At 43.1% G+C, this 25,142-nt stretch overlaps 1 protein-coding gene across 1 annotated transcript; it reads left to right on the forward strand.

Moving 5' to 3' along the window:
- The first annotated feature begins 683 nt into the window (after positions 1-683).
- On the forward strand, positions 684-25,142 carry LOC135400260 (acetyl-CoA acetyltransferase, mitochondrial-like). Its single transcript, XM_064632041.1, has 14 exons — positions 684-836; positions 5,322-5,375; positions 7,473-7,590; positions 9,284-9,379; positions 10,660-10,760; positions 11,020-11,112; positions 11,912-11,962; positions 13,376-13,477; positions 17,400-17,547; positions 18,488-18,601; positions 20,021-20,085; positions 21,534-21,691; positions 22,686-22,802; positions 24,720-25,142. The coding sequence occupies exons 1-14, from the start codon at positions 801-803 to the stop codon at positions 24,985-24,987; spliced, it is 1,521 nt and encodes a 506-aa protein (XP_064488111.1). The 5' UTR covers positions 684-800; the 3' UTR covers positions 24,988-25,142.

Below are 25,142 nucleotides of genomic sequence, written 5' to 3' on the forward strand. Positions count from 1 at the left end.
TCGTACATCCAAAAACTGTAGCTCTCCATTCATGGGGTACTCAACAGTAAAATCTAGGTCGGGAGCGACGGACCTGATAACACGTTCACAGTCAGAAATGATGGACTCTTCGTTTGACAACAGCAACAAATCATCGACAAACCTTCTTACAAGAAGAGAGGCAGTGGAAACAGTTGAAATAAATGACAACACAGCAGTATCAACAGTACGCAGGTAAATTTCTGACAATACCGGTGCAATAGCAGAACCAATACAGATGCCAGTCTTTTGGGTAAACAATTCTCCATCAATACTTATAGCAGTTGATTTAATTCTAGAACTCGAAGAAAATCCGAGACAGAAATACCCGCTTTTGAGACCTTATCTGTGTTTGTCGTTTTTTTTGTCCCCTATAGTCTCGGGTTTTTAAGTTATGGATCTTGCCGAACATGCCATTACAACATGTATCAATTGTTATTTATCGATTTTTTTTCTCTTTTTTTTTATGTGTAGAAACCTGACTCCAGTACTCTTACACTGCCGGTCATTTTTGCCGGTTCTTTGTGCACAAGTGAAGCGCCAGCGCCGCCACGAAAACTTTGAGCAGTGAAGTCCCCTACCCTTGAAATTCTCCGTTGAACACTAGCGCCGCCAAACTGTCACGCTCGCTAGCTCCACCAGGGCACCAGTCGTAAAGCTGAACGTTGAACAAGCCTGAGGACTGCAGAAGGGAGCCGATTGTGGATAGCGGTTCTCCATGCGGTTTCCTTTTTCATTTTAAAGTGTAAACTTCATGTGAAGTTCACCCTACATTAATCATCATGACGATGGCGTTTATTGCAGGCCGTAATCTAAAGGTAAGGCGTACCAGTCCTGCTGTAGTATTGTGCTCCGTTCAACTTAGCAACGAACCGCTACGTGCCACGTGTTGCCATGCTTTGCATTCACGTTGTTCTCTGTATGAGGCTAGTCTGACGGAGGAAGAGGTAGACGGTAATTTTTTGGAGGACCTCCTCGCCTCACAGTTACTTAGTTTATGTCATACGGGAACCGGTTTCGACCTTCACCTCCGGAATCTTCTTGCTCTTCCTTGTACGAGCCATAAAACTCAGGACTGCTTCCTTGTCATACGCTGTCTCTTTCTGTTGTGCAGGAGTGATACCCTTCAGCCGCACTTTGTCTGCTTTGTTGTGAGGATTTGCATTGTGATTTCCGTCGCGAGCCGCTTTCTATCACGAGGTATGTGTGGTTAATGCATGGCTACGAGTGCATGACTGAAATAAGCGAACGGTGTGCTGTACACGTGTGCTGTCTGTACATCCCACTGTCTCGTGAAGACCGCATCTTGTGCGAATTAGAATGTCATTACATAGTGGTGTATACCTCCTCGATCGAAGGAGCTTTCTTAACGTATGGTTCTAAAGAACAACATTTTGGAACTGATGTGTGGGAAAATGTGGCTCTCGTTGTGCAATGTAACTACATTTTTCAGCTACTTTTACCAAAAGTGGGAAATAGTTAGAAGCACAAGTTATTTGCAACTTGGTTACAACCAAAGACAGACGTGAAGGTTACAGCACTTGTGATAACGTAGATAAATGTCTATAGTGTTATCAATAAATCCCTTAAAGTAGCACAGAAGTCATTTTTAACACAGTTTTCTTCTTATAATACTGTGAAGTAGGCCAGTAAGGTGCACCATGTGAAGTAATTCACACCACAGTCATAATTATCGCAGAAATTGAATTTAAAGTACGCCGCAGACAGCGACCGTGCGCAATGGCGGTGAAGAGTAGAACCAGCCTGTGATCTGCCTGGAACCTCGCACTGACGCTATAAGGAGAACGCTCGTTGATTGGTCTAGAGAAATGTTGTCTGCTACTTCTCTGTCGTCTGTTACTCGGCTATTCAGGGTTCTGAAAAAGCCGTTCTCCTGGCTCTGCAATGATTCGGCCGCTCCTTCTATCCCCAATTCTCGGGGAGAACTGGCAAAACTGGTTTACGGCGGCAAAGGCACAAGCCGCTGACCCTCACTGACCAGAGAACCAGAATGAATTCTCCTTATAATGGCATCGGTGATGTGGCATCGTACCTTCTCCTCCTCGTAATACCCGGAGTGGCAAGTTAAGGGTGAAGGCGCAGACCCATGCTTATGTGAGTTTTTTTCTGGGAAACAAATTGCACACATCAAAACCTTTAGCGCCATTCGGTAAAATGACACGTACACTTTCATCAGACGTCTTAATCTGAAAATTTTTTGGGAGGCCTTCTGTACTCCTTTAATTGCTAGCATTCCATGCAGGATTTAAAGGGAGGCAAATGGATGTCCAACAACCCTCGCAAACATAGAGATATAGGAGCACATAACAGACAGTCCTTGTAGTCTGCCCACTCTCTCGACATCATGGCAGAAGATCACTGCACAGTGGGAATCACTATTGATACGAAATTTGCCGTGAAATACGCGGATTTGTATTTTTTACATTATCGAGGGAAAAAATGAATTAAATACACAGTACTATAATATACTACTATACTATAGTATATATAGTATAGTAATAGACAATACTGAGATTTTATTTTGGCATAAACAATTTTATATCACACAGTAATACGGATAGGTCACACCAGAGTTGGCATTTAGTAAGAGCCTGACTTTCCTGCATTCTTGTGAACCACAACACACAGTACTGGTCATACAGATTGGCCCCAACAACGCAGTCCCCTGATGTAAATTTGGTGATGACCCTGTTGCTATAGTAACTGCACTATAGGCGGGTTGCGCCGGTTCATCAGAAAGGGAAAAAAAAGCTCTGGTAAAGCTATGGTACGACGTCACATGCACTCCACCGATATAAGGTGTCACCGGTGGTGTAATAACCCCCATGGCTCAGGTGTTTTATACACTACTGGAAAATATAGCATTGTTACTGACAAAATAACAGTGTCTGCTGTGTCCACATTGATTGCAAGACAGTACATGTGTGATGTGTTTGACTAAGATAGGAATGGGATAGGACTTCTTGGATTCCTTTGTAAAAACATAGACGATTTACTAAACTTAATGTTTTGGTACGATTTCCCATAAGGATAGGTTGTAAGTAAGTGCTTGTGTGAAATGACTAGCTCGTTAAGGAGGCTATGTCGTGTTACATTATCGTAATAGATAAAGGGACTGAGCGAACAAATTATCAAAAAAGATTTTTGAAGGGTTCAAAGCCATACCTGATTGTCCACATTTATTTATCTACAGTTCATTAACTTGACACCACAGGTCAGAATGTTTGGGGTTGCGGTTTTCATGGTACGAGATCTGCATGTAATTCTGCGCATCGACTGCGCCTTCAACTACATTGTCTTGGCACAGAAACCCTATGTTTCTGGAACATAGAGAAAAGAGGAGTCCTAATTTGTGATTGTGTTGCAACATCAATGTTCACTTGCTGAAGCCAGGGGGCACCCCCCATATATGAACAGGATATACAGGGTGTCCCAGAAAACATGTCATTGAATTATACGAAAAAAACTCCACCACCTAGAATCACACGGTCAACAGCATTTGTTCTTACTAGATTTTTGCCACCCCCTGATGTAAATGTCGTGTAACGGAAGTTTAATTATGTAAACTTTTGCAAACTGAAGTCAGAAATTTGCCAAGTAAAGGTACTTTTTCTACTATCACTCTGTGGGCTGGGTTTGGAACCTGCTTTCGGCGGACTGAGAGCGATTGCGCTCAAAAAGTCGTCGCGCGTTATGGTTCGGTGCTACGAAAAGCATGATGTTCAGCTATTTTTTCCGATGGGATAGCTCGTGAATATCACTGTCAATTATCACGAACTTGAGTGAATTCGGCACGCTCTTCATATTAGTGGGGTAAAAAAATGACCTTTACTTGGCAAATTTCTGAGTTCAGTTCGCAAATATTTGCATATTAACTTACGATACATTACATTCACATCAGGAGTTGGCAAAAACCTAGTAAGAACAAGTGCCGTTGACCGCATGATTCTAGGTGGCGTAGTTTTTTTATTGTAATTCAATGACACGTTTTTTGGGACACCCTGTATACAAATATTAATAGCTTTGAAATGTCTAATGTTGATTACAAAAACTACCTGCACAAATATCAGCATTGTTTCATCCCTACTAGCTGTCATTGTCGTGTTGCACCATTGGCTTGTCAATTCAGCAGGGGTTTCCTGGGGATACCCGTAATGAGTTTTGAGGGGAGGCGTACCATGGGTAAGCTGTGTGATAGGCCACCAATGGAGTATGCCAGAACATGTTGAGTGCCACCTTTTGTTCCTTGTGAGAGCCTGGTGGTAATTTATTTCTGGCAAAGCATACAGTTTCTGCTCCACTGAGCTGCATCTGTTATGTGCAGCACTCAACTAATTCAGAAACGACAGCTTGCTGTCTGTATCTATAGCCTTAGCTGCTTGTGCACGATAAAAATTCAGTCATCGTCCTCATCAGCAGCAGATGTCACTCCAGAGTCCAGACTAGTCACACATACATACAGACACGGGCACAGATAGACGCATAGACACAGTCCAGGCTAGTGAACAGGAGGGCATTCGTACCATCTGAGAAATAGACTTCTTGAGGTTTTAGTTTGCTGACTGAGGATAGGGGACACCCTTTTTTACGTACGTTGTACCACTAGCTTGGAAGTATATTTACAACAAGTAACTTGGAGTAAGTTTACACAGTTTCACGTATGACTTCTACATCGTTTTTTACACAACTTTTTATGTCCAGCTTTCTTTATTAGCTCCGTCAATGTAATTTTACTCTGGCCCACTTATACATTTTTCACTGTTTGGTGCATCATGGCTACAGTTGTGCTGTACGCTGTAAAAGCCCTACTCGTCATTGTCTTCTGAATTATATTATATGCATTGCTCAAAACACTCTGTACTCAAAATGTAGCTGATGGCAGTGAACACTGCTATTCCACTAATTTCTCATACATCGCATCATTATGTTAGCGGGTGTTTGTTTCCTAACGTCGGTGCGTTTCCGTGTCTTTGGCGCGCTGACCTGTGAAGTGCCAACCCTGCATGAACAATGTTGCTAGATGGGAAACAGACAGAACACATCTTTGTTGTACTTCCCCAAAACAAGAAATTGAATTTGTTAATTCCTCATTGTGTACAGAAAGAATATTTTGCGAGCCTACAGTAGGACAGATGTAAATTGCTCTGGCAGGGTCGGGGTATAATTCTGGAGAAACCATGTTTAGTCTGGAGTGACACTTTTGAGGCAAATATTGTTGAATACCAAGAATACGCAAGAAAACCAAGTTTTTTGCAGTCACCACCTTCCTTCCTTCCTTTCAGGTGCTAACACAGCTGAGCAGCAGGATGTACAGCACGGGAACCGGTCAATTAAATGTAGGAATTTTTATTGCCTTTGCGCGTGATAATTTAAAGGGTATCCCACATAAGTGTTCCAGCTACTTTGACTCATCAAAATTAGCATAAACGTAGCAGCTATTGTCCACTTACCAGAGTGAGGATGCATGCTCCTGGGGATGGATGCTGCAGTTTTGATTCGCTCCGATTACCTTGTTCCATGCTAGATTTCTGAAGTCAAGCCATATGGCACCTCCCAAACAGAGACGAACAGGAGTGGTATGTGGACAGCTGCGACAACTTTTGTGGGACACCCTTAAAGTGCACTTCAAATGATGTATACATTGGGCAGTGAATGCTCTGCATGATGTGCAATCTGCCATACGCTAGATAGTATCTGATATCTTGACTGCCTTGGGTACTAAATGTGTTCTTTGTGGCACATGCGGTAGTTGAAGGAAGTACAGCAGTGTTGGAACAATGGAAGAGAGGATTGTACTGAACATATGGCCTGTCACTTCACTACCTATTTATGAACAATATACTGTAACATACCAGTATTCTCTCTTGTCGACATCGATCTGAATGGTGCTGTAATGTCTTATGTGGCACCAATTGTTGCATTTGTTCAGGGACCACATAGAGGTGTGCAATTGCACGTGCTTGCAGCACAGGTGGATTATGTTCAGCTGCTGCTGCTTCAGTATATTCCATGGTTCCTACTGGTCCTTCAATACTCATGAACACCCTGGAATTTGAAAATGCCATTTTGAAGGTCTGGAAAGCACTCTAATTTTCCCACAGTCCTTGAAAACCCTTGATTTTGCATCTTTTTCTTATTCTCGTGGACCGAGGATTACGGAAGGTTTGCTGACACAGTTCCCGCAAGAAGTTATGAAAAGGGTCTCTCTCAAAAGCCGCCTGTGAGGGTCCACTTCGGATGCCTTTACAATTGTTTCATCCCATAGAGGGAAGCAATCTGAGCATTCTTCCAAATGTTTTGCAATCTCAGAGTTTGAAGCTTTATTTTTACTTTTAATGAATGCTCTCTCAAATGATCATTTAAGCAACGTTTTGTCTGGCCAATATAACAGAAACCACAAGCTAAGGGGATCTGGTAAACAACGTTTGAAGAACAGGGGACAAATTTATTCCGGTGATTCTTGCAAAAAACTTCAGGTTTGGCGTGAGGCAGTCAAGACGGAAGTTGTTCTTGAAAACGAGGTTGAGTTGAAACTTCTTCACAACGGCTAACAAGTTGTGAAACACTTTGTGAAAGTAAGGTAAAACCACCCGTTTGGGGACAGAGGGCTTGGTTTCAGGCGAACCAGGAAGCAAGGTGTTTAACAAAACATTTGAAGCACCAAGTAACATGTGATGGGCGTAACCAGCATCATTCAAACGGAGAAGCTGACTTTCCACAGAGGGAATGATACGATGACAACAACATTTTTTTACGACATTTGATGGGATACCTGCGATCAAATCCCGTTTTGCAGTTTTAGAATGCCAACTTGAAGCGGGCAAAATGGGTTTAGCTTGAGATTCGAATCCTGCCACCAGTGGTGTTGTCTGAGGTATTTTCTTGGCTTTCCTGCAGATTTTCCAGATAAATGTTGGCACTGTTCCCCCAGAAGTCTGCCCAGGATGCAGACATATCCCCCTTCTCCCCCACTCCTTCCTCCCTGTCCTCTCTTCCTCTGTCCACATCTGTACACCGCACTAGCCACAGTTGCTTTGCGGCACTAACACGGAATGAATCATGTTTATTTTAGTTAATTACAAGTAAATCGTTGCTGAGGCTTAGGCTGTTCATGGGTCCAGAAAATAACCATTGAAATTAAAATGAAATAACAATTTTTTACAATTATTTGGGACAACTTGGGGGCACAGCATCACAACCCCTTTACCTATTCCGCATTGAGTGGTGACGAGAGCGTCGCAACATTTGCTTTTTGCCGAGCAAGGACTCACTGGCCACCCTTCGAATAGGGTCTGAATAGAAATTGTGCTCACAACCCTGTCTAGTGTGTGGACAACACTCTGTACCCAAGGCAGTTCAGAAGTTGTTTCCACTACATTTTGTTACGCATGTTGTTTTGGGGCCTGATTGGCTGTGTTGGTCTCGTTTCGAAGGAGGTGGTTATCGTGTCGTTTGCAAGGACGCCTCTTGGTTCCTTCCGGAGTTCCCTGGCACCCGTACCTGCAACCAAGCTTGGATCTGTCGCTATTCAGGCTGCCGTTGAGCGAGCAGGTATGTTACAATGTGCTGCTGCTGCTGTTGTTTTGCAATTACATGGACAGTTATGCAGTGTAAACGGAGCTAGGGAGAACGTGCGGCATGAAGTGATGCATAATCTGGGTCGTGAAGAACTTATGTGCTTCCCTTTGCTAGATAGTAACTGATCATGCAGCACGTGACCACTTCCGTTTGTAAGCGTGACTTCATGGACAGAAACGCCTTTCTGTTTTTTGTTTTTTTAATGAGTGTTGTGTAACTCAGAGAAGCCTTCTCCCATTAGGAGATCAAATTAGATTCTTAAAGGGACCGCGAAGAGACCCTTAAAGCCCCTGTAAGCATCTTTAATGCACCTCTAGGTTTTAAAGGAGTACAGAGGGCCATCCAAAAAAATTTCAGACACACTTCACACACACAAAACTTTATCTCACAAAATATATATACAATATATACTCACAAAAAATTTTCACACACTTTCATTTGATGAAAGTGTGTGTGCCATTATACCGAATAGCGCGAAAGGTTTTGATGTGTGCAATTTGTTTCCCAGAAAAAAACTCACATAAACATAGCTCCGCGCCTTCACCCTTAACTCGCCACTCCAGCTATAACGAGGATGAGGAGGTATGATGGCACGTCACCGATGACTGCATAAGGAGACTCGTTCTGGTTTGCTGGTCAGTGGGGGTCAGCGCCTTGTCCCTTTGCCGCCGTAAACCTGTTTTGCCAGTTTTCCCGGAGAATTGGGGAGAGAAGGAGCGGCCGAAGCATTACCGAGCAAGGAGAAAGGCTTTATCAGAACCCCGAACAGCCGAGTAGCAGACGACAGCGGAGTAGCAGACAACATTTCTCTAGGCCAATCAGCGAGCGTTCTCCTTATAGCGTCAGCGCGAGGTTCCAGGCAGATCACAGGCTGGTACTGCTCTTCACCACCGTTGCGCACGGTCACTTTTTGCGGCGTATTTTAAATTCAATTTCTGCGATAATTATGACTCCATGGTGTAAATTACTTCGCATGGTGCATCTTACTGTCCTACTTAACAGTTTTACAGGAAGAAAACCGGGTGTTAAAAATGACTTCTGTGCTACTTTAATACATTCACCGTGCAGAGTATGAAACTGAGGAAAGGGTATTGATTAGGGCGGCAGTCTCCAAAATGTGGGTAACGGCATGTTCCAAGGGGGACCGCGAAGTGGCCCACAAATGTTTTCATGCTGTGACTGCTATTTTGCATCGCCCCGAATATATCTGAAAGGCATATAAATCTTGGAAAGCGCTACATGAACTGGTGTTGCTGTGACATCACGGCATAACTTTCGACCACTGACAACCATAGCTCAGCATTTTGGGCTACGGACTCACGTGAAGGTCAACATCGCTGGACACTATCATGCCGCATATTAGCGCACTCGCCGGATAACATCGCGCTTGTGGCCACGGCGTGGGTAATTCTGATCTCTGGTCACAGGTGTCTGGTGAGTGTGCTAATATACGGCATGATCGAACTCAACGATACACTGTCGAGATTCACAGGAGTTCATAGCACACGGCTTATCTGATGCCTTATCAGATGATTGTGAGTTTTGTGGCCAGCAATGCTGAGCTGTGCTGCCAACTCTTCCATAGCAGGTCTGAGAGATACATTAGAGATCATCAGCAAAGGATCCGCTTCATGTGTGTTACATATGCTTCATGTTTCTTTGTCAGGAATCAAGAAAGAGGATGTTCAAGAGGTATACATGGGCAACGTGCTTTCCTCGGGCTGTGGCCAAGCTCCAGCGCGGCAGGCTGCCCTCGGTGCTGGTGAGCCAGTTTGTCATTTGTAGTACATACTGTGGAATTTTTTTATTGAACCTCAAAGGACCGGGAACATGTGTTCCATTTACCGAGTAAATGTCTGTAAGGAATGTGCTGTTTGCAGAAATTGGTAACACCAGCTTCTGGATGTTGCAAATACGGTTTAGAAAAACGGAATACTAATGATGTGTATGACCAGCAATGTCAATGGCTTGGTTTACAGAAAGGGATAGTGTCCAAAGTGCTTGTTGTGCTTCTTTCAATGAAAATTTTGTTTAAACTTACTTTTATGGGTGAGCTGACAGAGATCTCTAGCTTGATTGTGCTGTCGATGTAATTATTTCGGAGATTGTAATAAACTGGCTCGAATGTGTGTTTTTTTAGGGGTGTGCGAATATTCGAGTTCTCTAATTCGAATCGAATATCCAATATTCGATTTTTCGAATATTCGACTATTCCACGTAATGAGTGACACAACCCGAAAGTGGGCTTCACCTGACGCTTCCATGCATGAGGTGAAGCCTCCTTTACAAAATTGCCCTTGCTGCAGGACCAACACAGGCGGGACAATGTTTAGTTTAAGATAAAGTTATCCAAAGTTTGTTTTGTAGACATCGTCTGTGGAAGGGGTGGCGCACCTTCCACATGCAGTTTAGCAGTGTCGACGAAGGACTTTTGATTTGATGTCTGTGTGGTTGCCTTTAAAAAGTTAGGACTCCTGAATAATGACTACAGCCCATGAACAAGAAGGGTGTCTTAAAGATGTCCTTTACGTCTAAGGTTTCAGTAGTGCAACTTCTTAGGGAGAGTGCAAAGAAACTAAAGGGTGTTCATGGCAAAGCTGAGGCAGGATGCCAGTTCGTTTGTTTCACAAATGACCTGTGGTTGTCTAAAACAATTGCAGCCTCATCCGTATAACATGCTACTGCCTGACATAAAATTTTGAAATGAAGGCAACCACTCCAGTACTCCAGTAAGTGTAGGCTCACCTGAAAAGCAAGAAGCACTCATGTAAAATTAAAGAGTAGGGGCTTTAAACAGAAGAATTGCAGGTCTCTCTTGTGACAGTTAATGCGAGAAAAATTACACTAAAGCCATGGGCTACAAAATGGAAACTTTGTGCGAAAGTCACATATTGTAAATTTTGCACGAATATTCGATTCGGTATTCGAAATTTTTTCCTCCCTTCGATTCGATATTCGATTCAACCTAAAATATTCGGATTCGCACACCCCTAGATATTTTCTTACAGAAGGTTGTCATATTACCATGCACATAAATTGCAGGCCTCCCACAGTCGACTCCGTGTACCACTGTGAACAAAGTGTGTGCTTCGGGCATGAAGGCCATCATGTTGGCAGCTCAGAGCCTCATGTGTGGATCTCAGGTGAACATTTTGTCTTTCAGACATCCTTTTTGTGGAATTCTATATGTTACTAAAGTGGGAATATGATACTACACTTTTCTTCGTGAACATCGAAATAATCGAGACAGAATTCTGTTGCCGCATACATACTGCAACTAACTATATAGTCTCAGAGCAGGTGATTTTGTGTATGTCTGTAACGAAGTCTGTAAAGAGGATTTGGTACATAACATTTTCACTGTTGCTCACCATCATTGTCTGAAGGTGCATTCATTTTCAGGAAGTCATGGTCGCTGGAGGAATGGAAAGCATGTCTAATGTGCCATATTTCCTCAACCGAGGTGAAACACCCTATGGGGGAGTTAATCTGGCGGTAAGTTTAAGGTCTAACGTTAGAGGGTTGATCAATATCTATCTGCATCTGCATTGAAATACGTGCTGTACCAACCTATGCCAAGTATAAAACGTGTTCAACCAGAAGTGTTGAGTATGCTTTGCACGTGTCACCTTGTGCTCAGTAGTAATTGACTTCTGGGACAGTGTAGTTTGGGTACCACTGGGTAGTACCACAAATGTACTGAACCCGACTAAGACCAAACAACATGCTTAGTTTTGCAACATAGACAGACATTCAGGGATGTTCCACATGAATTTTTGGAATGTACAGTACTGCATGTAATAGTGATCTTGACTGATCCTGAGCCTTATTGTTTATAAATACGATAAGTGTATATTTACGTTTAATGTGTAAATATGATAGTTCGCATAATATAACTGCTCATAATAATGGTTCCTTTATAGTGGATTACTATTATGTGTTAATTTCATGGGTTGTAACAGCTTTTGGAATTGTATCACACCTTCATTCAGTAATATTGCAAGTTATGCGATGGCATAAACTACTCACGGAAATATGGCAATCCTGGTTTTCTTGGGAGTCTAAAGCTACTCTACCGTAGACATGTTGGACAGGGACTGTGCTGGGTTACTGCATGTTAGAAGGCTTCCACAGAATACTGAGCCACAAGAAACAGGCCCTGCATCAGTCTGCACAGATATTGTTCTGACCTTGGCACTGGTTCCTGTCCAAGTCACGGGCCTTTTGGCAGTCATTAGATATAATTTTGATGCCATTAATTTATTCATTTGCCAATGCTACTTTCATGTTCCAGGATGGCATTGTCCATGATGGCCTGACGGATGCTTATGGCAAGCTACATATGGTAAGCTGAATTCAAGTGCATTCTTTTTTTCTCTCTCTCTTTGTCGTGTTACACATGTACAGTACCAACCTATAAAAGTTGAGTGGTGCAGTGCATGCCACGCACATTAATTGCTCAGTGTGAATAGAACACCGTACTGTATATCAGGCTCTGAAGGTGATTCATTCCTGCTTAGCACCTCCAACTGCTTCTCGCAAACACCTTTGGAGTTGCATGCTACGCATTGCAACGTATGCATCTAATCCTTGTCGGTTTGCGTGGTTAGACGAACCATGTTCTTGCTCCAGTGCAGGCTGATGCTCTTGAGTGTCTTCCTTTGTTTTCAATAAACATTTAGGAAAGCTGAACTTCGCTTTCCCGTTTCCCCTTTCCAGTTTTAGCAAGTTTTACCAGCCACTGGCAAAATTCGGATCACCATACACGAGCAAGCGTTTTCGTGAAAATCGTTATTTTGGAGTCTTATGGAAGGCTTGTTTACGTACGCTTCAATGGGCGAGGTGACTGGAACCAGGAATTCTGTCCTAATATTCAAATTATCAGCACATTGAAGACCGTAATAAGCAGGCTCGATTGTAATGCGAAATGTTGCACTCCTCATAGTCAAAACTTCTTCAAATCGAGACTTCGCAAGCTACTTTTTGTAGTGTTATAGCATGATGCACGCATAAACGTAACTCCTCGTATAAGACAGCTGGGGGTCTATTATGTCCACGGAGGTGTGTGGAAATTGTGTGGTGGCAGACGTACGCTATCGCCTGAACAGCAATGTGCAATATACCAACTCATGCCAGGTATGCAATGTGTTGCAACCAGAAGTGTTGAGTATGCTTTGCACATGTCCCCTTGTGCTCAGTAGTAATTTACTTCTGGAACAGTGTGGTTTGGGTACCACTGGGTAGTACCAAAAATGTACTGGACCCGACTAAGACCAAACAACATGTTTAGTTTTGTAATTGCAGTTTTGTAATTGCAGTTGTTTAGGTTACAGTCACAGGGTTTCAGAGATGCGCCGCATGAATTTTTGGCACGTGTGGTACTGCATGAAATGCTTACCTTGACTGATTCTGAGCCTTATCATTTATGAATAGAGCCTTGCGTTTCGGCGTTAAACCTGGTAAACCCATTTTTACCCCATGATTTGCACCATCGTCGGTCTGGGTGAAACAGGAACCCAAAGTTGCCTCTGTGCAAATTCAGCCACAATGCAGGCAGCACTCTGCGTTCACCAAAGCTGTTTGTCATGTGAAATGCAACACATGGTTTTTTTTTTTTTTCTATTACTTTTACTTGTACCCTTGTTTTTGAAAAAACAAAACCTGGAAATGCAAGGGCCTGTTGATAAATGCCTTTCTCTTGAGCAGTTTTGCTGTGCGGTCCACTCATTCTACCTTGGGTTCCTTTTGTGCTGTCCAGGGTGCCTGCGCAGAGCAGACAGCTAAGAAGTATGAAGTGACTCGACAAGACCAGGACAACTTTGCCATTGAAAGCTACAAGAGGAGTGCAGCTGCTGCTAAGGTGAGAGAATATGTAGCAGATGCCCCTGATTATGTCCAGTGTAGCCAAGAAGTAGATTTTGATGGGCTAGTATGTTGCTATCAAACATGAGTTAGAGGTGTGCAAATATTGAAATTTTGAATAGGAATGGAATACAGGTATCTGCAAAATTGTCCTTTGAATATCAAATTGAATATTGGATAACAGGATAAAGGCTTGTAATAGCATTAAAGGGGCACTAAAGAGCTCCAGGAATATTCTCCAGTTATTATGCTCTATGAAAGAATGTGGCTCACGATATCCAATTATGAAATTCATTTACTTCTAGCGAGCGCCTTTACCATGAAACAATGCCATTCAAAGAGCATAATCCGCTCAAGTCTCTCCTTCCTACCCGGAGAGCTCCTACGTCACACGTCTCGCACGTGTAGCAAAGCTGCATTCCAGTCGCTGGAGATGGGGGAGATTTCGGGCTCCTAGCCAATGACGGGCCTCGTTGACACAAACAGCAGCGTGCGGGGAGAACCGGTTGTGAGAACACCGCTGTGACCTCGCGGAGCAATACAGCGCTGAAAACATAGTGCGCACATGAAATGGAATATTGTGGGCTTTTGGTAGCATTTGATCTGGCTACCTTGGGTTTGAAAAGTGTAAATATGTTTAGAATTGACCTCAATACCCAATATTAAAACAAAACCGGTGTATAGGCGCTCCGCATTTTGAATGGTTGATGGTGCGCGACGTCAAAATGACGTGTCGCTATTGTCGCCAGGGCATCGCAGGGCAGGGCATGAGTGTGAAAGAGTGCAGTGAATATTCGGTTGGTTTGGAGCCATTATTTACGTTTTTGCGACAAAAATTTTTGCTAAACATCACTGTAGGAAACGAATCGCACTGCATTACAAAAAAGTGCACCTTGCATACCTGTTTATTGCCCCTTTAACTTGCTAAAAATAAAGCCTAAGAAACTAGCGTGGTGACAGTTATGTGGGGCTGACCCTTAGAAGAATGCCTCAGAACATGCACTTGAAGGAAGCTAATAAGGAATATGTATTAATGTGCAGGCTTCACACAAAGTATGCAATATGCCTTATCTGTGCATATACGATCATATTTTTACATGAAACAATGTGTTCTTCTCGTGGAGCTAAGTGAAAGCTGTTAAACAACTTTCACCTCGAAAATACTTACAAAATGCATTGCTATTGCAAAGTACCAATGAAACGGACAATGAAATTAAAGTACAGTGACATGTTCAGTATGTAGGGTGGTTTAGCCCACAGGTTATCACGAAAGAAAACGAAGGTAGCAAGTGCTCTGTTCTTGCACTGGTAATGCCTTGCACAGTTGTCATATAAGCGTGGAACTGTCACCTGTGTGTGTCACATGACGTTACTAACTGATAACACAGAAGATTGAGAGAACGCTCGTAATAGACCATCAATAAGTCGGTGTTGTGGAACGAGAAACAGGAAATAAATATTGGAGATGTTCAGCCTATGTAATCCCGGCACCATGTGAAATAACTAAAGATGTCATAGTGTTAAGAGTGCACACAGTACTTTCCCACCAGTAATCTTGCTTTGGCATATTCTTCAACTGTTCCTTTTATATTTGGCACTGCAACAGCAAAATATCAGGGCAAAAAATGACTAATGAGATATCCTCGCAGTAATGTCTGTTCGTCTTATACTCACTTGAAATATTCAAATGTTCACACCGCTATGTCGCTGTTTGATAATACTGTTGAAAGTCCTGATCTAAATTTCGTCAGGACACATAAGCTACTTCAACTGACTGCAGCGCATGACGACCATTACAAGGAGAGATGGCTTTGGCTTCGCTGGCCACATCTACGCCACTCCTTCGAAAGTATGTTAAATATAGTGTACATGACTGCGCTGATAATGTAGCACGTCTGATCCAAAGCACCGTTTTGTTGCTCCAAAACTGATTTATTTTTTGTATTTGTCCTAGTTTTGGTTTTGGCTATCAAACGTGTTGCGACACATTCGCAGATGAACATAACCTCGAAAACTCTGCGCATCCCTTTGTAGCTGATGTTCATCGTTCATGTTCGTTGTTGTTACGACAATGTACAGATTCAAGCGTGCAACTTGCAACATCTCTGCGGTAAGCTTGTGTGATATTGCGTGCTTTTGAACAGATCAAATATTAGGTTTTCGAATATATATCGAATGTTGAAAATATGCTGTTCTTATTTGAAATTTGGAATATTTGCACGCCGCTATGCATGAGTGATGCTCCTGCTTCACTTGATTCTACCAGCGATTTGATTCTACGAAATCGCTTAGCTGAATTGCTCCAGGCTCTGCTTTCAGGAATATTCAGGATTGGTTTATATCTCCTAGGTTTGAAAGAAAATTATAAGGTGTATTCTTGTGTTGAGCTCTGGGGGAGGGCCCAGTGTGTGCAGTGGTGGAAGTGCAGCACCATCCTGTGCCGTAGAGGGTGATTTTGCTGCAGTTGTGCCAAACCGTTGAGTACCGTATTTTCCAGTGTGTAACAAAGTGTTCTGAAGGGGTCCTGCGCGTTATCTAACGGTGCGCGTTATGCACGAAAATATTTTCCTGCGGAGTTTCTTTTCAGGTCAGTGACATACAAATTCTAGCCTCTTCCAGAGTGTGCTGTGGCTTTCTCATATCTCTTGGGGTCAATTGACAAAACCGGCAAAAGGGCACTGAACTTCATGATGCTGCTTAAGGATGCTCTTCAGCAGTCAATAATCTTGAATTCATCTCAGAAGAATGGCGTAATTGAGAAGGGACGCGAAACGGAAAGCAGAGAGGAGACTGAAGTATACCATATGACAGCGACGCTGTTGCATCGGAGTTTAACTGATTTGACTAAATGTGTTTCAAATATAGCATATGCATATATTATACACCGCTTTGGTTTATTGTGTATACTGGTGGCACTACAGAAGCTTGTAGCACAATTGTGGTGCGCGTTATACATTGAACATTTTTGAAATTCGGTCCGTTTTTAGGGGTGCGCGTTATACACCAGAAAATACGGTAGGTGACCACTTTGCAGTCGATGGAGATGCGTGTGTCACGAGATGATGCCCGAAGTAAACGAGGCACACCAGTGTTTAGCCAAATTTAAATGCGAGGTGAAGCTGTCGCAGCGCCTTACTACCATGCTAATCGGTCGAAGCCAAAGCCAGCTAGGCTCCAACGGTGATGCTCTAACAATTCTTACCTTTCACATTTTCCCTAAGCTCAGGGACATGTTACCAATGTCAAGTATACACTAACTAGCTTGTGTTTTGCTTCTATGTCCATCCCTGTCCAAGCTGAGAGGTACCAGGTGATACCCACATTAAGACTGCTCTTCGATTCCTAAGGTTAGCTTGACGTGTTTCTAAAGATATCCGTTTAGGCCTATTCTTGGCGATCACCGTAACTCGCTACCTTTGTGGATTGCTAGGCTCTTCGACAATGAACCGCGCTGCATATGTGGACGCGCAGGTTACGCCCTCTCTGCTCAGATTCCTCGGAAGCGGCTGTGCCGGGTTAGCCTTGCAGTTCCCCCGGTCTTGCGCCTCTGAATTGAGTGGCAAATTGCCCAAAACACAGTGAAACTGAAATTCACACGGAGAGCCGTCATTCCACATCATAAATTACTAACCATACACACCCAAGGCCCTCCGACGAAGCTGCGCCAATGGTTGCGCCAGAACGTTTTGAGACACTTCCATCACTGAGCATGTGTCATCAATAAATTTACGAAAAAATTATTGTCGTATAATGAAGGTAATCTGAGTGTGTGTGTGGAAATGGACACGAATTCCGTGGATCAAGAGTGTCGCACGCAACTTGAGTTTTCTGTTTACTTGTATACTTCGATTAAAGAGAAAAGGCAGCTCAGCTTAAACCACAAATAAGCAACAATTTTATTTGTTTCTTGTTCTTGACAGGCTGGAATATTTGCGAAGGAAATTGTGCCTGTCACCATCCCTGGAAAGCGTGGAAAGCCGGATACTGTGGTCTCTGAAGATGAAGAATACAAGAAGGCAAACTTTGACAAGTTCACCACTGTTCCCACAGTCTTTGTCAAGGAAGGGGGTGAGAGTCTTTCTTTATGTGCTGTCTTTGCTAGTTTCTCAGCTATTGTAATCTTACAGGGAGTAAAGTGTTGTACATCATTGTATTGTAAATGTTTTTATTGTGTTGCAATCTTTATATCATGAGAAACATGGTGCAAACCAGGGACTGAAACTGGAATAGAACAGAAAAGTGCTTGAAACCCAAATTTTTAAAGAAACTAACTGAAATGTAACAGCAATCCACCATCTGTAATTAACTGTAACCTGAACCGAGAAACGTGATTTTGGCTACTGATTCATATGGATCGGTTTAAACGTGAACAACTTTGGATCTAATATTTGTGTCGCTTTACAACTCCGATTAGCGGTGTAGTACGTGCTTCAGTTTAAGTAGATCTCTTAGTCACATGTTTTTCACTCAGAAGTTGTGTAGATACAGTACCACTTTATGCTCTTGGACCCATAATCAGATGTGAGCTTAACCGCTGAATGCGCACAGTTTTTCTTACCTTCTAGCTTGTTAAAGCATGAGCGAAATGAGTGTGCACGAGATAATAGCGACCACAACAAATTATATTTCGGCTAATGTTGCAATCAGCAAAAGGGTCAGATGGCACTGCACCACACTTTAGAAGTGCAACAGATAAATATGTTCATTTTTCTCCGTTTTGACTTTGTGGCTCCCTTTGTGACATCCATGCAGCCTGCAGATACATCCAAGAGTATGGTGGTTCAACTGTTTGGCTACCGGCAACCGCAAATATTAAAACCGCTTTCAGTGTCCTGACACCGAACCGTAACCACACCTATATTCGTTTTGGCTTAGTCCCTGGTGGAAACTAACGCATTACATCTCAAGTTGTATCAGCTAGCTGCTTGTATAACCCCAAGGGATTGTGTTTTGGTTTAGTGCATGCTTTTGTGCCACCTACAACTGAGGATGTTTGGTCAACATTCAGGAACCATCACAGCAGCAAATGCGAGTACCCTGAACGATGGTGCTGCTGCCTGTGTGCTGATGACACGTCAGGCAGCTGATCGGCTCGGAGTGAAGCCCCTTGCCAAAATTGTCGGTAAGTGACGATTACCCACACAGTTGTCCCATCTGTATCAGCTTAGTTTCAATGGTCGTATTATTCTGATGGTTTGTTAAATCAAGATTGGCCTCTGAAGACATCAGCTCAAGTGACAGAACCTCTATCACCAACAGAATAATGTCTCGCATGTACCTCCTGTGACATCCATTTCCAACACATGAACTTTTGTTGGTTGGAACTGTAGCGAACCAACCATTGGAGTATTTTTGCAATCTTTTTTTTAATTATTATGATGAAATCTGTAATAAGCTTTCATCCTTGCTTTAGCAGAGTCCGGACTTTCAAAATGTTCTGCAGAGCTTCAGGTCCAGTTTTTTATATTTTTATCATGTCCACACGTTGTCAGAGTGTCATGATGATACGTAGTGATGTCCCACTCGCACAAGAGGGGCAGCTCCAGCAAGAATCCATTATCGCTTTGGTGAACCCTTATCAGCCTGCAGAGCGGAGGAGAGGTTGCTTAGTGTGGTACCTTCGGTGGAATCACAGCAGCAACTGCAACTAACTACAGCTTTTCAATATAAGGCTCTGTTTGCATCACTCTAGCAGTTTCTGAAGCTGTAAACCTCTGTTACTCATGAAATGTGAAATAGCAGTGGGGTTGAACACATGTCATGCCACTGACACTCGTTCTCCTGTTGCATGCCATTCGCTATCCACGACAATTTCATTCTAGCCCTAAATATGTAAGGCTGGTGTATGTGGTAGACCAAAGTACCTCAAATGACCGAGAAGTACTGATAAGGGATATTTTATGTGCATGTGGTGTGAATTTTGTTCATGTCTCAAGTGCTGCCTTGCGTCAGGGTCCTAAGAAGGCCATGCTCTACATACGTCACCAAACTCTTAAAAGTAACAGAATATGACACTGTTTCCAGGGACTTGATCCACTCACACAATGCTTTTGGCAGCAATGAAGTCTGTACGCATTAGACATTTTTGCTGATGTGATCGTTTCATTGCGAAAGAAAGGCCAGCGTGAAACACCTGCACGGAAACGTTATTCTGTTCAGGTTCTGAGGTGCTGGAACACATTTTTGTCTGTGTCTGTTTGCTATGTGATGGATAAGGTCAGACACCTGGATGTTTCTCATTAAAACTACTGTAAAGCTTCTTCCGGACAATTTCTGTGAGGAACGAATTTTCACTAAGAGTACATGCACAAGATAACTAAGATGCAAGAGTGATGGGCAGAGTACCACTATGGTACTGTGGCATTGTTTTGCCTTGTGTCAGCATGGATGTGGTTTCTGTTCAAATAAATCACATCAATAGGTTGAGTTCACACATTGACACACTTACAGATGGTTTTGCACTCTCTTGGGTACATCTTGGTTCACAATAAGGTTTTTACTGTCTGTAATATTTTCTGAAAGTGTGCTTTTATCCTTTTAGGCTTTGGGGATGCTGCAGTGGAACCAGTTCACTTTTCCATTGCCCCTGCCTTTGCGATGCCTAAGGTAAGTGCTACTGCAACTTGGAACACATTGCAGTTTTCTTTTTTGTAGTTTTGCTCACTGTGAATGTCTTTTTTAGGTCTGCTGTGGCTATGCAAAGTTTTATTAGTGGCTGCTTTGACTGTATCAGTGGTAGCCAGTATGAATAAGCTTATTGGAAATTTAGCTATGCTTTCTGTTTATCGGAGGCAAAACTTGGAGCGCAAACACTGAAAAACTCCGAATGGAAGGAATTGGGTTGTGTTCCCACAGTAAGATGTAGCAGTTTCCCTCTAGCTGTGCAATATCTAGTGCTAACATTTAAGTTCTAAGCCTAGCACGACACTTGCACGAGCAAGGCTTCACTTTACTTTCCAACAGTCCCCATGCACTGTATGTGCATTGAACGTCAATGCACATAACACATCTCTTGGCAAGTTATCTGCATCCAGTTCTTGCACACATCACATCATCCCGAAGTCTCCGTAGGAGGATGCCAATCTCCCTCTCTATGATGATGATGTGGCATTTAATGGCGCAAAGGCTATACAGGTTATGATTAGAGCCTGAAGTTTTTGAGAAATATTTTTCTAAATTTGGGGAGTAAAAATCTGGTAAATAAACGTGCGCATTAAGTTCATGCGAATTCAGATGGAAAACCTTCCAGTACGCTAAATTCGGGAGAAATCTGGCTCAGTTGCTCAAACTGACGTACAAATGGTGACGTAACTGTGTTTGCTGCTAAACAAGTTAGTGTGCACTTCTGCAGACATATCAGTGAGGGCAATTTGCCAGGTAAAAAAAAAAAAGGTTTCACCCTAAAGAGGCAACCTCCAATTCGTGATGCAAGTTCGGGGAAGAATCTGGTTAAACCCTAAAACGATGCACCAAGCACAGGTGATGAGTAGGTAGGCAAAAAAAGAGGATCAAGATTTATCTTCAACTTATTGATGGGGTGATTACTGAAGAAATAAAAGTACAGAATTGAAAATAGCCTTCTCTTGCCATGACTGTTTGTTTGTGTGTTCTGTCCATTGCTCTGTTCCCCACAATCTGGGATACATATCCCACATCAAGTATCCACCAGTTCGCCTTCAGTTTTCTGGGAAAAAAGACACAGCAAGCGGGGTCTGCAGTGCTCCAGTATTTATACCTTGAATTCTGTAGTTTTAATTATTCAGTAATCACCCCATCTATAAGATGAAGATAAACCTTCATCATCCACATTTTGTCTATTTATCACCTGTGCTTGCTGCATCACAAGCTTTATAGCTTTTTTGCCATGAAATGCCGCATCATCATTATCATAGGGAAGGGGGTTGGCATCCTCAAAGCTACATTCTCCTAGAGTCGCTCGTGCAGGGTGTGATGTGGGAAGGCTTGCCACAGAGCAGAACTTGTAGTCTTCACTGGGGAAAAACGGTGGAAATCATTGCTAACGAAGCTGTGTGAATTTTCTTCTTTCTGTTCAGGTGCTGAAAGCTGCAGGTGTAAAGCAGGAGGAGGTGTCTATGTTTGAAGTGAACGAAGCTTTCAGTTCTGTAGTCCTGTGCAATATAAAGCACCTCAACCTAGATGCCGCGAAGGTTAACGTACACGGTGGAGCAGTAAGCATTGGGCATCCCATTGGGTGAGTTTTGGTTCCTGGTCTTATATTTCCGTACGAGGGGCACTCTGGGAGCGTGTTAAGTCGCGCTCAACGGCAGCAGCCAATCAGCTAGCACACCCTCCTCGCTTTGGCTAGTCTCGTGCTGTGAGCTGCGGAGACTTTGCCCCGTGCACGACTGTCGCTTCCCGTTATTGTAAAATAATAAAGTAAACTGTGGCTGTGTTAGTGTAATGTGACACCATGCTGGAGGCAAATGTGATGGGTGGCGATAGCTGTGGTTGCGGTTTTACCAAGTGTGAGCCTATACAGTCAACCCTCGATTTATGAACCTTCGATTTATGAATTCCCTCGTTTTATGAATAGGAGCACAAGAAACCAAACTTATTACATGCGTTTTTCTCTCGTTTTATGAACCTCGATATCCGAATAATGAATGGAATTTCTGGGAACGAACTAGGAGTTTCCCAGCGTTTTTGCTCTCAATTTATGAACGGATCGTTCCGAGGTCAACAGAAACCTTCAAAGGTATTATTCTATGGTCTTATGAGTGACGCCGGAACGGACAAAACTTTTTCCAGGGACACATTAGGGGGACCAAGTCTTCCTGTCCTCAATTTATGAATAAGGTGGCCGCAGGTCAGAAGGATTTCTGAGCATACCAGTGACGTGGTCCCGGTCCATGTCAGCTATTGTGCTAACTATATGTTACATTATAAAAGCAATCCCAACTCTCAAATACTGCTCGATAGTACTCATCTAACGGAATTTTCGGTTTATGAATCCCTCGATTTATGAACAATTTTTCTGGAAACCGAGAGTGTTCATAAATCGAGGGTTGACTGTATGTTTGCTAAAAGAAGAGAATAGAAAGGTGGCTGTTTCCTCAAGTGAATATCTACGAGACTCTGTCTGCAGCAGGAGTGGCACATTGTCAAATCACCGGCTGTTGTGCGATGCTCTCCGAGGTCCTGCCATTGTACTTTGCGCAACTGCATAAACTGGTGCATGCTTTCAGGATGTCCGGTGCCCGTATTGTTGGGCACATGGCTGTACACCTGGAGTCTGGCCAGTATGGTCTTGCCGGGATCTGCAATGGTGGAGGAGGAGCCTCCGCTCTACTGCTGCAGAAGCTGTAAGTCCCCCCTCAGCCATGCCCTGTGGCACTCCACCAGCCCATATACAGAGACAGGAGCTTTGGATATGGGACGAGCGCTACTAGTTCTGTCTTGTAATTAATTTTAATGCTGCGGTGTTATTTACATATTGGGAGTCTCCTTTTTTAAAAAAAAGGCATCAGTGGCAACTCTGTGCTTTTTACCGGTACGAGAGGTGACACTTGTAATATATTGTAAATGGTGAGAGATTTATAGGAATAAAAGAATATAAATACGTTGTTTTCTTTCTCTCTTTCATTAGAGACATTTGCCACACGTTGACTTTAATACCTGTAAAACTTTCGTCTGTGATTTGTTGGTTGTAGTAATGCCATTATGAGGATGGACTGTACTATTAGCATATTATCAGGCAACTTAGTGTCAGTGTTTACGTAGTAGTTACAAAAACGTTACTGTACGTATACCAAAGTTACTAGCATGTATGATATTTGAGCAGAATGCCTGCCACAACTAGAAGCAAGAACACAAGAAACAATCACATTTGTGCACCAAAGCAACACTTACTCACAGTAGTGCGAGGAGGAGAAGATGGTAACCAGTCATTGGATTAGTTGTAGTGGACGGAAGTGTATTGGGCACTTGCATTGTGACCCTGTTCGTCTATTTCTCCTTTCTTGCACTCTCATCACGTCCTCCCAATAGCAGATTTCAGAAAATCCCAGTGCTCCTTGCAACATTAGGAGGTTGTCACGTGGAAGGGAGAACAGTTCTCCACATATGATCTTTTGCCAACCTTCACATATCGTGAACAATGGGCCGAGAGAGGAGAAATCAAAACACTTTGGAGACCTCCCCCTTTCCGATAACCAACTTCCCATGGTTCAAAGCGGTGCTAAGCTCTCCAGGATCCTCTGGAGGCATCTATTCTGAGAGAACAGTCTTTAACCGCACTAATTTCGGAGTAGTAAGATTTCAAATAAATTTTAAAAAATGCGATAATACCACACACCCTGTTCTGAGTGCTTGGTATATCTCACTGTTTAGGAATATTCATCCACCCTCTACTTGCCACTGTGTGGGTGATGAGCTGGTTGCTTTACATTCATGTCTCTCTGAGTTGTTGACAGGAAGTCTGTCCTATTCCTCAGTCAGGCAACACAGCCTAGGGCCTTGCATAGCCTAGGTGTTCCTAGGGTGTAGCAGGTTGAAGGCTATATTCTATCAAATGCTGCCAGAGAGCAGTGGTTCAAACAAGTTATGATTATGGTGTTGCTTGCTGGATTTGACAATGACATACTAGGGAGCAATCCATTAATTTGTAATTCTGTATATTTAGAACTGACACTTGGGTCTGGGCAAAGTTGTGTGTCTGCCAGTGGGGAAAGATGCCCATATATTTTTATGGATGGCATGCGCCTGGTTGGGGCGTCTGTGACCGGAGTTGCTGAATTGGTGGGCATTGGTGGATACTGTTTCGTTGGTTACATTGCAGTATGCGAAGAACAGCAAAACATCTGCAGACCCGAAGTAGCTGCTGTCGAAAGTCAAAACTTGACGTGTGGGACAAAAGAGCACTTCGTCAAATTGTACCCATGAAATGCCCAGAAAATACAAAACTTCAGCCCCTCAGGTCACTGCAGAGTTGAATGCAACCTTGAGAGAACCAATGTCTAAAAACAGTCAGCTGTATTATGTGCAAAAGTGAGTCCTACTCCATATTAAGAAAATGTGTGATCCAACCCCTTTACGTAACGGCTGCCCCGAAGCTACCTGTGGGACTAATACAGGGTGACCTTGTGTCATGTGACTAGGTGTCATTTGCAGTACATGTGTAACCTTTTGTCTGGAGAGCCACAGTTAGCATGGTACAGTTTTGCTCATGTGCGTTGTGCTAGTGGGTACTCGCTGATGTGCGGTTTTAAATTTGTCTTCAGGGGCAATTCAGACGTAGCAAAGCTAACTTTGTACACAAAGTACCCTTGTCCCCTCTGTGATGAAGCCAAGGAGCAACTAGGAAGCTTATTGGACAGGGTCCAACTGGAAGAGGTGGACATCGAGAAGCCAGAAAACGCTGCCTGGAAGAGTTTGTATCGCTATGACATTCCGGTGTTTCACTTGAACGGAGAGTTCCTTATGAAGCACAGGGCTGATGCAAGGTTGCTTGCATCGAGGCTGGAACAGCTACGAATGAAGGGAGACTGATCTTGGGGGAGCTCAACTGCTGCATACACAAGTTTCCTTTGTAAATGCGCATTTTCGTACCATTTGTGTCATCCCCGCTTCATTTGTCAAACCTGTGACGTTTCTGTGCATTCAGCGTGATTATTTATGTGAATAAATTTAAAGTTGTGTCTTCA

Source organism: Ornithodoros turicata, chromosome 7 (assembly GCF_037126465.1).
Source record: "Ornithodoros turicata isolate Travis chromosome 7, ASM3712646v1, whole genome shotgun sequence".
NCBI classification, from domain to species: Eukaryota; Metazoa; Arthropoda; class Arachnida; order Ixodida; family Argasidae; genus Ornithodoros; species Ornithodoros turicata.